This window comes from Zosterops lateralis, assembly GCF_965231275.1.
Source record: "Zosterops lateralis genome assembly, chromosome: 7".
Taxonomy (NCBI): Eukaryota; Metazoa; Chordata; class Aves; order Passeriformes; family Zosteropidae; genus Zosterops; species Zosterops lateralis.
The window spans coordinates 12,726,584-12,742,748 of NC_139767.1; the positions used below are offsets into that span (position 1 = coordinate 12,726,584).

The following is a 16,165-nucleotide window of genomic DNA, read 5'->3' on the forward strand; positions in this document are numbered from 1 at the left end:
TCTCCAAACAACAGGCAAAACAAATTCATTTCCATAACCTTTCCCCCCTCTCTTACCAATCACTTAATTTATCTTAATAAATTTCATAAGAAAGACTTGTGGAGTAATGTATATCTCTACTTACCATTCGGAAACCACAATCACATTCTTCTCCTGCTTCTACATATCCATTTCCACACTCGGTGGCTTCAAAGAGCTGAAAGAAAAAAGCCCCCACCCCAAAGTAAGAATAAAACTAATGTCAAGTAACTCCTGTGTCACACACAACCCATTTCTGTAATACGACATAAATGTGCTGTCCCAGACAAGGCAGGCGCCGTGCCTTGGTGATGGTGAGGCACCGTGGTTTCCAAGTGCGGCTCACCAGAATGTTTCAGACATGAAAGGCATACAGCTCAATCACAGGAATGCTGCTCCTCTGTACGAGAATACCGAGCTCAGAAAACCATGATAAATAGAGACACACTACAATAATACTAAGGGGATGACATTTGAACTTCATTCCTGGTTCCATGGACAATTCCTTCAATAAACTGGTCCACAATATCATTCTTGGGATTTGCTCAGGTAGTACACTTGCTTATGCAATGAGCTACTGTTTGTTCCTGTGCAATGTTTGAGCATGAAAATAATAAATAGAAAGAAATATTGCCAAAAGAAAGTCCTATGTGCCTTATTAGTACGTTATACACAACAACATACAGATAGTACTAAACAGCTAATCCTAGAACCAGATACATACAATGCAGATAAATTCTGCAGTTGAGGAAGAAGCGATTCTATAGTGGTTTCATCATAATTTTGATTAAAGATACTTTTCAGTCTTGCCACAGAAAAAAATTTGTAAGAAGCTTTTTTGTTAGCAACATAATTCAGCTTTAAAATCATATAAGAATATCAGGAATCTCCAATTTAACTGGAATATTAGCAGCAGAAACACATTCACTAGAACATGGTTGAAATGAGAAGTTAGAAGTTAAATTAAAATGTGAACAGATAAATCTAAAGGTGAAAGATCTGAGTAAACCTTTCTGCAGGGGCTTAGTGGAAGTAAAGCTGTGGAGAACCATCGACATATGAAACACAACATATAATACAATGCAAATGATATATAAACATGTATGGAATTCTTCTTTGGTAGTTTTGGTTGCAGCAGGGGAGAATCATAATGCCTAATAAAAAATAAATACAACATTTCACTTCTGTTGTACAGGCCACATAGGTAATCAATAGGACCTACAATTTTGGGTGCCAGAAGCAAAACAATAGTGAAGAAATATCCATATGTGCTCATCTTCACCAGCAATGTTGACAGGATTAAAAAACCACTTAATTTTTCTTTTTTCCTGCCTCTGTAAGCTCCTGTTTCTACTACACTTTGGTGCAAAATCTTACTCTGAAATTGAAATTAATTTTTCTATCAAACAAGAAAATTACAGAACACAAGCAGGCATACATAAATTTCCCATGGCAATCAGGAACTATTTAATGTTCATATACAAGTCAGAGCATAACTCAGGATATAATTTTTTAAATGGCATCATGGTGATCACTTACCAACTCTGTTTTACTTACTTAAGGATTAAACACAATCTTCTACCTTGCCTCCTGACCTCCAAATAAGAGCATTTAAACATTGTATGATTCTTCCCCCCCCTCAAAGTACTTTAAAGCTGTGAAGTGCTGGCACAGATATTATATAAAGATAATTCAACCTTTTCCCTGGGAGCCTTTTCCCCAAAATAAATCAGATTTTCATTTTGTGAAATTGAGTCAAATAGACAACTTTTTCACATTACTTTGCCTGACAATTATCACTAAAAACTGAAGCTGTGTTTTTATATTTCCCTACTTATTTTTTTGTGTAAGAATTCTTGCATTCTTATTCTATAAGCAAAGATTGCTATCCTGGGAAAAGATTCAAAATCACTCGAACAAGCAAAAAAATTTTTAGTTAATTGTGCAAGGTGATGGTCCACCAAAGGGTATAGCACAGTAAACAGAACAGCCTAATAGTCTCATGTGGTATTAAATTCTACAAGGACAGCAGTTTGACACTATGATTAAATAGAATATTAATGCTTTGGATTGCTCTTACTTGGCAAAAAGAGCCACATGGAATATTTTTATACTGCTCAGCTTTAGAGGGATGTCAGGCTAACATTGTCTTAGAAAAAATTATGACCTTGGTAAATTTTTAGGCAAAAAAAGCAATGGTACAAGGAAACAGCTATGAATTATAGAGTTTGCTAGATGTACATTTGAAATTAAATGAAGCTAACATTGAGAACAACCAAATATACTACTGTCTATATGAAATCATCTTTGGATTTCTCACTGGCATTCTTTTTAACAACCTTAGACACGAAGTCCAAGAATCAAGTGTAGGTGTACCATACACTATGACTTCACTTCTGGATTTATTTTGCACTACTTCCAGCTCAATAAGTAGTGTATTTATGCTGAATTATTTGAGTATTAAGAACTATGGAAAAAAGTTGCATTCCTCTCAATATTATTTTAAAATGCTATGGGGCTGAACACCTAATTACACTTAAAAAAAACCCTACATAGATATCTGAATAAATATGAGAACAGATGGTGTCAGTGAAATTATTACATTTTCATTACGATGTGTAGCAAATGTCCTGACTACCAACATATTTATTACCTTTGTTGGCCTGTTAAAAAGACAGGCACCTCCCCCACGAAGTAAAAATTCTTTGTATTCTGCAATGCTGCATTTGGAGAATTTCCTGGAATGGTATACCCTAAAACGGCAAAGAATTAGGTGAGTAAATGCCTTGAAACACCACCAGCTACTGGAAAGGGGAAAGGAGTCAAAACATTTTTTAAATACTGTAAATCCCAGTTTCTTACAACCACTGTGTGCAACAGTATGACAGCTAAGTCTTATTCTCAAACAATAAAATCAGAATGAAAGAAAAATTTTAAAACATTTTGCTTTTTTTAATATTTCTATTTTATGAATGTACAGTATATAAAACTGTAGCTTTTAAACTTCTTAATAAGGTAAACTCACATTATCATAGTAGCTGCTATTCAGCCTTTCCATTGCATGCATAATCCAGTATCCTCTCAGGTTTGTTTTTAGCACCTAGAAGATGCTACAGCAAGAAGTTTCACAGCTTAATACAGACTGGTAGAAGAACAATTTCATCCCATTTTGTTCTGTCATATTTGCTAATCTCATTTCATGTCTCCCTGGTTCCTATACTGCAAGAAAGAGTAATCATTTGTTCATGATGTTACAGGCTGCTCTCATATTTCCGCAACTCAATCTTTTTCACAGATTACTGAAAATGTACCTTAGTAGTAATTTCTCATTCAGAAATGGTCTGATATGTTTATTAGTCATGTCTTGAGACCTGGGAATGAGATCTATTCACACTATTAAAGATTTGGGTAACCACGTCATAAGGTGGATCTCCATTCCTTTCCTAACGTCTCCTGACACTGATGGAGAAAAGGCTTTAAAGTGCAGCTAATTTTTCACTCATTTCATTAGTCAGTCCTTTTTCAGCTTCTACGTGACCATCCTGGCTTTTGTTTACTGTTAACCTTTTCTACAGAAGAGCCTTATTCCACAGCCTTTTCTTCCAATACTTCCATCCAAGACCAATACTTTGATGAGTTCACCAAATGAAGGAAGCCAGTATCTATTCTGATCAACACCTTACCTCAGATTCCAGAAGCAAATTTATGGAATGTTTTTCCGATGCATTCATACAGTGGCTGACAATTACAAGTCTACAAGGAAGCCACAAAGTATCTCTATTGAAGAACCGATTTCCAAATACCATATAAAGAAACGAAGCTCCTTCTGGTTTATTTGTAACTAATTTTCTCCATGAATTTTGTGATCAAGCTTTCACAGTGAGCAAGATACTGACAGGAAGTGATTTATAAAATTCAAATCCCTACATTTCAGAAGTTATCCTTTTCTAATCAATTGCCTACAGTATAGAGAAAAGAACCTTTGGCAACATTTGAGGGTGGAAGGCAATGAAATTCCTCCTATATAGATGTGCTTCCCCTTCAGAGTTCACTGACCATTTATTTACCTAAAGATTGAGTTCCAACTGTTTCTAGTTTTTCATATATTAGCACTAAAACACATGGATAAAACTCAATGCGTAAATATTTCTGCATAATGTAAACTGTGAACTCATTCCAGAGCCCTCAATTACTGATATTTATGACATACCCTGTTTCTTCCATGATGCAACCACCCCAGGATTCAGTGCAGTCACACTCTTCTCAGACAAGACCAAAATACAACAGAAAAGGAGAGAAGTTATAAATATGCTTGCAATAAATATAATACTCACTATACAAATGGAGCTTGACTAATTATACAAAGATTTGATGGTTGATTGGATGTACAAACTCTAGCCCCAAAAGGCAAACCAGCCCACTTGAAGACATACTAATACATTAAATAAATATGGTACTTTCAGATTACCATATCTGCAGGTTCTTAAGAATCAACACAAAATTTCAGGCAGTACACAAAGCTAAAAATAGCTGGCAAGGTTCTACCCTACATGCTCTCAAAACAAGCTGTACAAGGCTGTATGCAGTACACATAATACTGATGATTTTAAATGTTCACATTTTCTCCTCCCTAAAACAGAACACTCTGAAAGAGGATTGTTACTGGACAGGCCAGGCTTTTTCCCTTTGGCATAAACTTATTAACAGTAATATGTGAATCAGCCAATCAAACAATCACTAGAAAAAGTAGTTGAATGAAAATGGATTTACAGTTTACTTACAGCTATAGCATGTAAGTCAACAGTGACCAAATTCATAACATAAAAACAAAAGATCATCACCTTATGGTTGGTAAAACAAGCTGCAAAGTGCCCATAAAAATGATCTACCAAAGAGAGATGTACTACAGTTACTACTGCAAATCCTGAGTTTCTCCATGGAAAATATTGAGAGATTATTTATATGGTTATTTTTACCAATATACCTTTGAATATAGGTTATGAATCTAACCTCTTGACACAGGTCATCACTGAGGTCATTGAAAATGTTGCTAAACTGGTGGCTCTTATTTTGCTGAAGCTGAAATTGCACTACGTATATTTCCAAAAGCAGTAATTCTTGTTCTAAAGTTACAGCAATTTTGGCATTTCTTTCAAACACAATAAAGGAAGTGTTTATGTATTTAGCTAAGGAAGACAAAAGACTCCATGTACATACTCGGTTTCCTGGCGGCTGGCTCCCATTGTATTCCAAGATTCTGAGCAAGACTCTGTGCTAGTTCCTGTGCCATGGGCAAAGGGAGGCCATACTGCATTCCAAGAGGAGCACAATTATAAAAAAACCCAAATCATTAGTTATTGCAATGAACACTACACTGGCTCATTCTGGTTTACCACATACCTACTACATCAATAATTTAGTGCAGTCATTTACAATTCTGTGTGCATATATGCAAAACGAACTCACTAAAGTATATAACAGATAAAATACTCCTCTCCTAGTCTCAGGCAACCTCTCCCCACTGGTTAATCTAAAGAAAGAAGTCTATTTGATATATATGCAATACAATTCTGTAATAGTAGAATTTAACCCATGTAAAAACAGGAGAATTTCATTATCAATTTAACACTACACTGAGGAAAAAAACCCAACAATAGTGGAAAAATCAATACACAGGGACAATTTGTTTTCTAATTTCAATGCTTAAAAATTTCAGAAAAAATTACAAGCTATTGGTACCTCAGAGGATCAAGTGTCTTATAGGGTTAAGACAAAGATATTTACTGCTGTGTTTCAACTCCTGTCTGAGAATTTTTGGGCCTAAATTTCTGTTAAATATAATAAAAGCCAATTTAAGTTCTTTATAAGAGAATATGCAGACAGGAGAAATACATTCTAAAAAGAAAAGCACTCTGAGCAGTAGTTTGATGATGATTAAGAAGGCTGACTATGAGAATTCTAGCTTTAATATGTAAGTTTTCTTTAAAGCCATGAGTACTGAAACATATAAACTCTTGGGATTATAATGCAGAGATTCTACTTTATTTCACTCTAGTCATGAAAAAAAAAATTACCTCATTCACTCCTACTCCTCTGGCCACAGAGCAAACACCTCCAAAGTAACTTAAGCTGCTCCTTTTGTAATGAAATGTCACATTCCTTACAAACAAATAAAAATGAAGAAACTATAACACATTGACATTGGGCACCAAGAGCTTATTGAAAGACCATACTCTCACACATATCATGATAGATTGCATGTACATTCATCTATTTTTATCATAAAAAGCAACTGCAAGTTTACAAACAGAACACCAACACTGAAAGAGGTGGTTTTATATAAGCTTTGACAAAACCCCCCCTATTTTTCTCTTCCAAAGTCAGAGTCAGTCTTAACCCACAAACAAACCAAGCACAGAAAGCTTGAGTGCCAGACTCCTAAGACAATACAGTGATAACATTTCTTTTAATAGTTAACAATATATTCCAATTTATGATCTGGAATAGGAATTCTATTCTGAAATGCACCAGTATTGAGAACCTTTTAAACTGTTATCTTAATCCAAACCAATAAAAGTTCTAGTTTCAAATCCAAATGAAAAGACTGAGAAGTATACCTAAAGGGAAAGTCATTTAATACTGCTCCTTAACCTTGCCTCCCTTCATGTATTGTTAATAAGCCCCAAATAATTTAGTTAAGTAATGTAATCTGGAAGATCTAAACTATTCAATAAAATGCCTATAAATTACTATGAATTACACCTATTTTAACTTCATAGTCATAATAATAAACCTGCACAGCCTACAAACAACCTACAGTGGTCCTGCATGATGTACAAATGACCTAATCTTTGAAAACTTTTTTTTTTTTTTTTTTTTTTTTTTTTAGTTACAGGTTACTCCATACAGGTATGTATTTATTTTTCAGAACATTCTAACAGTCATCAGAACTTTCAGACTGCAGCTTCACTAAACACTTACACCCAGGGGTTTTACAACACACAGGTTTGCAGAAGGGCTGAGCCTGACAGGCACTTCTGGAAATGTTCATCTCCCCCCAGCTCCAAGGAGGCTCAGTTGGAGCATGCCATGTTCCATTAGCTTTGGAAAATCTCCAAACATGGGCACTCCATAGTCTCTGTGCAGCCTGTTCCAACCTCTGATCACCTTCACAGCGAAAGGGGGGGTTTGCCCTAAGTTTAAATGGAACTTCTTGTATTTCAGGTTGGATTTGCTACCTTTCACCATGAGAAGAGCCTGTTGCTGGCAAACTCTTCAGCAGGTGACACAGAACATGCATGGCAGTCACTAAGAGTGCATGTCAGCAGCACTGTGCCTGTATTATGAAGAACAAAATCATTGTTGTATTGCGATGCCTGTATTAAGGAAACCTGGAGGAAATTCTTCATCCCCTGTTTTTATCTTCTGCAGAAGATGAACTACAGAAGAATCCCATGGAAGACATTAGTTACTCCATCCTCACAGTATGTCATGCTGCTGGGAGACAGCTTAAGATCTTTATGCTGCACAGAGGAACACACATTTACTTCTCTTTGCTTACAATGCCATGAAGTAAAATAATCCTTGCTCAAGGCTGAAGTCGTGCCTAGTGATGCAAGTGGAACTTCCCCTCAAAACGCACTGTGTCTTAGAACAATTCATTACAGCTCTAAAGAAGACCTTCCATTAACAAATCATCACTGCAGCTACACGTGTGAATAAATTTACTAACTGGAACACTCTTGTGGCAACACATAATCCTGCCAGCTCTGCCCTCTCCCGATTGTCACTGGAAAAGCAGCACATTACACACCTGATTAGCAAAGCTAAGTGTCCTTAACGGCTCATCAAAAGACACTTCACATGTGACACTGTCTCCAGGTTGCAAAGACATTCAAATATCATTATAGATATGTATCAACATGACCGTGGTATATACTACACCTATTAAAAACAGGTGTTAAATATCTGGTTAAATGATTAGGCTTCCTAAGGAAGATGGATGTTGATTGAAACAGAGAATACCAAGCAAAAAGAGTAAGAAAGAAGAGACAAGTAGAGAAAAGCAGCAGACAGGAAATAACATTCTAAGCCACTGCCCAGGGTACGTACGAGAGCAGGTGCACGGCATCAGCGTGCTGCTTGATGTAGTGCTGCCGGTACTTGGAGAAATCGTGGAGCATCTGCAGAGGGTCAGGGTGGATATTAATGCGATCTCTCTCTGTCCAGGTCTCCACAGCAACGAGAACCACCCTGGTGTTCAGCTGCTCCTTGTATATCTGAGGGCAGAGACAGGACAGGCACAGGAGTGGAACACTGGGTCAAACATGCACAGTTAGCCAGTAAGAGTAAAGCGGAAGGACAAGAGGGATAAAGCAGGAGGAAAACATGGGGAAACAGTTAGCTGGTAATGCCTTGCATTTGCTAAAAGCTGATATTCTGATCAACTTAAATTTTATGTTTTAGAAGGAAAAAAAAACAACACTTGTTGCTCTTTTTTATTTTGAGCCACTCCATTTTCTTTAAAATTCTCATGGCAAATAATGTTGCCACTGAGTTTTACAGAAAACCTGTGAAAAATCAGCAAAGAAGAAGCATAAAGGTACACTGGGTGATCTCAAAGAAAAATAAAAGAATGATCTCAAAGAGTAGCCAAAGACAATTTTAAAGTTGAGATTAAATAATTTCTCAGTTTTCCAATAAATCCAAATTTTAATTAATGCTTGATTTCCATTTATATAGTATGATCACATAATTCTCACATTGATTGAGTGGAATCAGGGAAAATATCAATTTTTTCTATAAATTTTAATGTTACTGTAGCAATAGACAAGGAAACAACAATCAGGCATTAATAATAACAAAACAGTTTTAAAATATGCATTTTAAGACAGTGCATAATACTTGGTTCTGACATGAAACTGCTGCTATCTTTAGGTTCAGTTCAAAAAATGTTAAATTTTATTAACTAAGGTTATGCAGAACTTACAGATCTACAAAAGATGCATTCCTTATTCACCCTGACCAGAAACCCAATTTTGTATCAGGGCAGCATTATCTTAGTAAAAAGTCAATGTATAATATTCAGCTTAGAAAAAATAAGAGAAATATAAAAACAAGAGTAGGAACCAGCTAAGCTCAGTTTTGTCCAAGATCTTTGAAGGAAAAGAATATTAGCATGCTTCAGTCTCAGGGAGACAGCCTGAGAACACACACAGAAAATGGTTTTACAATATGAGAAAACCCAATGAAATTAAACTGCCTGAAATGACATAGGGGTGGATCAATAAAGACTTCACTTCTGTTTGCTGAGAGGAGAACTCTATTTCCTGAAGCAAACAGCAACAAAAGAATGGAAGAGGGGGTAGAGAACCTGAAGGCCTCTGAAAGCCAATATCCTTCTCCCCAGAATAAATCAGTAAGAAATACACTCCACATCCTATGGACACAAGGAAATAATAAGGAAGAAAAACTTGCTCTTTTTCATGCTTTAAATAAAGACAGAGCCATTAGGATGTTATTTTGTATGATCTCTATGAAGGGACTGAATTCTACACAAGAATGAAGCTTGATGTTTCTGCATACACAGAAATAAAAATGGAAAAAACAGACATAATAGAGAAAAAAAAGATGGATGAAATAGCTTTTGTTAAAAGAGGAACAAGAAAATAATTATCAGATGAGGAAAAAATAAAGATGCCACCTTTTCTTTGGGTATGTCCAATATAAATTGCAGAAATATTGCAATTATTTACATTTTTATGTGCTCTAGTAACTTTTCTTTAGGCTACTGGCATTTTCAGATCATTACAGGGAAATATTCCAAAACACTTCTGATATTTCATGTATTATAAATATATTCACCTAAATTTTCAATATATATCCAGTACACTTTATATGTAAGAACAAATACCGCATTGTTTCCTCCAAGCCAAACAACCTGTTGACAATGTTTTGCACTGAATCATATCCCACAGTTCCACTGGTATCAGTAATGTCACATGGAAAAGGGGCTCAGAGTCAGCATTTGGTAGTCTTTGTTTTCATCCCTACTAAAAGATCTACCTGTTTTCACTACAGACAGAGCTCTGAAATGTGTGTGATCATTATACGTGTATCAAAAAGAGGAAAAAACTCAAAATAATTTTACCACAAATATTACTCCTAGTTTATATGCTGTATGCAAAATTGTTTTAAATTTAGCACAGATACAAGTATGGTATCTATGTCAGTTCCACCCATGTACAATGTACTACAGTGGCATTTTGTTTGTATTAAGCTATAAATAGAGATTTATAAAGCAGATTTTTTTACTCACACTCACTCACTTTTTCTCCTAATAGATATATGTATCCCTTGTGAGCTATAGTTGCAGTTTCAATCACATGTAGTTAGATTTGTTTCACAAATCTAAATTTGAGTAAATCTCATTCTTAATTGGTGACAGATACTGAAATCACCCCTGCCAAGGGCAAACTCTGACAGTTGCAAGCTTTAAGAATAATGCCACAATCTGGTAATTTCTTATATATTCACCCCAGGCTATTCTTCTGCCTGGAGGAACTAGAAGTGCACTTTAAAGTGTAACTGAAATTTGGTATCTGAAAATGATAACATTTTTAATACAGTGCTGAAGTAGAAGTCAATGAATCAGTTTTCAGAAGAAACATTGATACTTACAGCATCTACAAGGTTTACCACAGACTTTGCAAAATTGTTTGCGTATGCAGTTGAAGAACGGTGCCTTTTGAACTAAAAGAAGAGAAAGTAGAACACAGTGAGAACTTAAATATTTATTACTAATTATTTTTACAGCATGAAAATAAAATTATTATTTTATGAAAGTGTAAGGAAAAAACTCAAAAAACTTTTCAGATCACAGCCTATATCTCATATTCAAGAATCCCTTGAAGTTAAAGGAAGCCATGTATGTTATGCAGCCTTTCCCAACTGTAAATGGAGCATTTAACCACAAGAAATATTGTGTTTAGAATCAGAGTTCAAATGTTTGAGACAAAATTACAGGTAAATATGACCATAAACATGAACTCAAAATTGAGAGGATGCTTTACCCATTAAAACTGCTTAACCTGATGAGTTACATATCAGACTGTAGCAGGCATGTTCCATCACTTTAATTATAAGACATGAAGATGAAGCATTCACCACTTATCCTGTGCACAGCTCTTTGCAAAAGCCTCCTTTTCTACAATAGCAGCCTACTTTTGTGACATGTATCAGTAATTATATGAAAAGGCAAAATGGAAGAGGAAGCATGTGGTAAAGTAAATATGTGTTTGAACATGAAAAGAGTTAAGCTGAATATCTTAAATTCTAACTTCAATTTTTTTTAACAGACCTAGATGAGCTGTATTACAAGTTCTGCTTCATAGTATCTATGCATGTCATTAAAATGGTTTCATGACTTTCCTCATCCTGCCTCACAAGCCCCTTCTGTTCCAAGTCAAAATTTTTAAAGATGCAGCTATGGTATTTGAACATGAATCCATATGACTTTCAAAAAACTGCAAAATTATAAACCAAAATTACATTACACAGTATGATTTGCAAATAGGTCTTCAAAATCTCATAGAAAATGAATGTGCAATTGCTTAGAACAGGGGGGAAAAGCCTTTATCAAAAAACTTACTAATTTCAACTACTGGTTAAAAGCAACAAGTCTCATTGCCTCACAGTGTTCCATGAAAGTGTCATTTATTCTCTGTATGAAACACAGTACTTAAAAGAGGCCTTGGAAGAAGAGACTCTTCTCTGAGCAACTGAGTAGCTGCTGTCAGGTACAGATATACACTGAGAGGAGCATTATATCATGGACTGCTCCCCAGAGAACAATGGCAATGGGGAAGGAGGAAAGGGTGGCTTGGGCTTTTTGTTTTGAGCCAATCCCAAACCTTTCCAGAAGTGGAAAGGTAAAATAATATGCTTTGGAAAATGTTCTTGGTTTTCACGAAAGAATTAAAATGCTAAAATCAATAGCAATATACCACATAATGTGGTTAAACACAGATCCTAAAAGAAATTAACCTAAACCAGTAAAAAATGCAACAACCTAATTAAATGTGTTGAGATTTCTTTATTGCTAGAGGAAAGGAAATGTGAAAATACACCGTATTAACCATTTAACACAATGATCAAGGAGGTTTAACATATTTCTTCCAACGAAGACCTTTGCTGCAGGGGAAACCTGCCCTCTCCTGGTAAGCAGAAAATCTTGAAAGTACATTTAGTGAGCTCCCCGACTGGCAGGCTGTAACTCCTAACTGTGAACACTTCCCTAAGTACATCCATTTTATTATTTGAAAAGAATTATTATCTGCTTCTAAGTCACTGATAACTATGAAGCAAAAACTGTTGCACTCTAAAGTTCTAAGCAAGTGTGAGAGGAGACAAATTGTCCGTAAATAAGTGTAGTGAACACCTTCAAGCACATCTGTAATACAAGAGGCTGAGGAAAGAGACAGACATAGGAGTATTTTTTCTTCATAAGAAACTCCAAGCACAGATATCAAACAAGACAACAAAATGGCCATAACTTCAGTTACTGTGCACTACTGCCAAATAATCAACACCTGAACACTCTTAAAGTAGTTTCCTACCAGGTGGCTTTACAAATGAAAACAGCTCAAGAAATTTCTGTCCTACTTTTTCCACCTATTCAAATTCCCTCCACAGTGCTAAATTAACACAGATAAAATATAGGTTATATTTGTCCAGGCTACTTCTGTGATTTATCAGAGAGGTGAGGGGAGGGTACATTATCTGTCTATTCAGCACCAGAACAAGTATGAATTACTGTATCCTGTTCGCATATCTTCTATTTCTTGCCCTTAAATATCATCTCTCAGTGTTGACAACAGAGCCCACAGCTCCATGAAGCATGGGGAAACTTGCAGCAGGGTGAGAGACATAAAAAGCTCTTGCAAATGAAATAAGTGAAAACTATTCTGTCAGCAGAATTTGATAAAAAAAAAAAAAAAAAAGTCTTGCTTACAACAAATGTCACTTAGTCTGACTTTTTTCAGTCATCCCTCAAAAAGGGAAGAAAATTGGGGTTTCCTCCTCTCACAAATTTTGGAGCTTTTTAAATGACAAATACTTTCTGAATCAAACAAACAACTTACCTTTCACTCCATTATCACTCCCATTTATAAGTATGGAATAACCATGAAGAACAGAGTTTCATCTACATGTTTTGCGGCATTCAAATTTAAGTTAGTAAAGCTAAACTCAAAGTAACAAATTATGACCTCTTTCTACACAACTACAAAGACAGGATGTAATTTTAGAATATTTAGTGTGTTCAGGACAAAAATATTTTGCTGCTTTCCTTTGTTGGTTATGGGCATATTAATGACACCAAAGTGTTCCAGATTCATTTTGAATATATAATTACCTCAGAAAATTTTAGGTAACATTAAGCTTCATTAGGTATTATGGCCGACAGTGTGTCTTACAGTACAAATGTGAGAAATAAAATCCTGGGCCCAAAAGTAGCTGATGCAGCACAGTGCTGTACATCAGCCTACAAATGGAAGATACATCAGTCACAAAAAGGAAGATTACCACTGAATTGATATACTTACCATTTTATGGTCATTGACTATCATGAGCTCCAGATATTTCATTTCTTCAAATACACCACGAGATAACTGATGAATTAAAGAAATTCTTTGAGAAATCATGAAGATGTAGTGATTTTCAAAAGTAACTGCAGCTGATTTTTATTATATATACATACTAAATATATATTGTTTAGGGTATGTAAATCAGCAGACAACTGAGTGAGAAATGCAAGTAGGGTAAAGAATCATAGCTCCAGTAACTTAGACACTGGCTGAGAATCTAAGCCACATCACTAAAAAAGATCAGGGTCTACTCTTTTTGCTTCAGTTCAGACACCACCACTTCTTCCCTCCTCCTTTCATTATGTACTACTCATCACAGATTTATTGAGGAAAGAAGTTACTAAAAACATAAGCACGCTCAAAAATGCGGTGTGGACTGCACAACTCAGTGAAGAAATACAGAATAATCTCCTTTAACTCAATTATTCCCCTAACTGATACATATGCATGTGAAGATCAGGAGGACTGCCCACCTATGTTCTCACAGTAACCCAGTTCTGGGTGTCCTCATTTGGATATTTGATTTAATCATGCTACTTTAATAAGCCAAGTGACAGTAAAGTCAGATATCTACAAAGTAGCAAGAGCTCATTCAAAATTATTATTTATTCTCAAGCAGAGAAAAAAAATTAAAATTTTAAAGTAATTTCTGCTACTAAATTTTGATTTAATTGATGCGTAAGATTGCTGCCACTTTAGAAAGCTTATCAACTTTCTTCCAAATTTTCTATTTTTGAAGAAAAGTCTTGTTTTCTTATTTGATAATTCTATTATGTGACAACATTAAGCTTCTAAAAATACTTGTTTCCTAAGGCCTAGGCTCTACTGACATTTAAAAATACAGAAATTAATGAGTTTGGGTTTATAAACAGTCTTAACTCAAGGTCACAATTCTACTTACTGCTCTCTTTCTTCTCCTTCTCCTCAGCCACTGCAGTTCAGACAGAAAGGGCCATTCAGAACTAGAGTCAGTTTCTGTAAAAATTACAATTTAAGAATTTCATGGCATTATTTTAAACTACTTATGTACACTGTCCAAACCAAAAGTAGAATAAGATCACCAAAATTAGAACCACCCTTGCTATTCAAAAGCTCACTTTTAAAAATATATAAAATATATCATTAATTCAGAAATCTTAAAGCATGCAAGGAGAAGTGAAGAAATTATAAGCTGGGCTTAGAATATGCACTTTCTTCCATTTCATTCCCTCAGTAACATTAATATCACTGATTAAATTCAGTGATTTTCAGAGGAAAGCTAAATACAGGTCTGTGGATGAAAATCTTACAGCTGCCTTTTGAAAAATCCATATTCCATTGCAATAATTGTGAAAAAAGGCAGGTAAAATCTATTTTTCAAAATCTTCTAAATAATCAGCAATTTTATAAACACTGCTAGCCTAATACCCAAATTTTCCAAGTTACATATACGATTATTTCCAATATTTAAAAACCCGTAAACAAAAACACACCAAGGTCCCGCAACTGCTTGGAGGCTTGTGTTCCATAAGTTCTTTGGATGACATGTGGCCTACTTTTACTTTCCTAAAAAGAAAAATATGTGAAATTTTTTAATTAATAGCATCAAGCGAAAAATGTGGCACTTATTTCAGTATTTATAATTTCTATTATTTTTTCTATAAAATGCAAGCAACTATAGCAGCGATTTGGGATAGTGCTAATTTGAAGCAATCTATTTGTAATCCTGAGCAAATCATAGAACCCTCTCTACTTCAGCAAATTGACCAGTCCACAAAGATGTCTTTAAGATTACCTTAAAGCAGTCCTTCAAAATCCTTAGCATTAGAGGACACAGATCCCTTATTCCAATAAATCAAACTAGAATGTCTGTATCTGGTTGAAATCTTCCTTCCACGGATGAAAAGCAACTATTACTATTTATGAAAAAAATCCCATCTAATTGCAGCAAATGGCAAGAAACCAATCAATATACTATCCTAAAGAGGATCCTTTCACCCTGTTTTATTAGTTTATTCCATACTTTAAAAGGACAAGATTTTTAATGCGTAATTTCTTTAGAAGTCTGACATACCTCAAATTATCCCATTTGAGTATCTACTCTAGAAAACAACTCCTTTCTTCTGTAACATCTCCTCTGCAGAGCCTTCCAACACAAGCAATTCTTTTCAAGGTTAGGTTGCTACTGTTCTGTAACTTCCATAAGAAATACAGAGCACACCGAAGGACAATACTACATATGTTTGTTAGATTTTTGGGGGAAAGAGAGGGAGTTTTATATAGTATCTACTATAATTAAGATTAGTCAAGCTGAATAAAGTACATGCTGAAGGCTGTGTTCAAGATATTTATCCCACATATTGCAATTAAAAAATGAGCCTCTGAAAGCTCTCAGTACCTGTACAATTATTTTCAGTAGTTTTGAGAAAATTACGTATCTCATCTGTTTTCTTATTTAGACTTCAACTTAAAACCTTGAGTTGGGCAAATGGTATCTCACTTTTATAACCAGAACTTTTGCT

General features: G+C 35.1%; 1 protein-coding gene across 5 annotated transcripts in view; it reads right to left on the reverse strand.

Moving 5' to 3' along the window:
• The window catches only part of ADAM23 (ADAM metallopeptidase domain 23), a gene marked incomplete at its 5' end in the record, with an annotated part of 69,166 nt that overhangs the window by 25,443 nt on the left and 27,558 nt on the right, over positions 1 to 16,165 (reverse strand). For all 5 annotated transcript variants that reach the window (XM_083864692.1, XM_083864696.1, XM_083864693.1 and 2 more), the window contains 10 exons: positions 125 to 196; positions 2,672 to 2,771; positions 4,229 to 4,277; positions 5,236 to 5,326; positions 6,093 to 6,177; positions 8,131 to 8,297; positions 10,699 to 10,770; positions 13,623 to 13,688; positions 14,566 to 14,639; positions 15,137 to 15,209. In XM_083864692.1, coding sequence (XP_083720818.1) covers positions 125 to 196; positions 2,672 to 2,771; positions 4,229 to 4,277; positions 5,236 to 5,326; positions 6,093 to 6,177; positions 8,131 to 8,297; positions 10,699 to 10,770; positions 13,623 to 13,688; positions 14,566 to 14,639; positions 15,137 to 15,209 — 849 coding nt within the window. The remainder of the gene's footprint in view (positions 1 to 124; positions 197 to 2,671; positions 2,772 to 4,228; positions 4,278 to 5,235; positions 5,327 to 6,092; positions 6,178 to 8,130; positions 8,298 to 10,698; positions 10,771 to 13,622; positions 13,689 to 14,565; positions 14,640 to 15,136; positions 15,210 to 16,165) is intronic.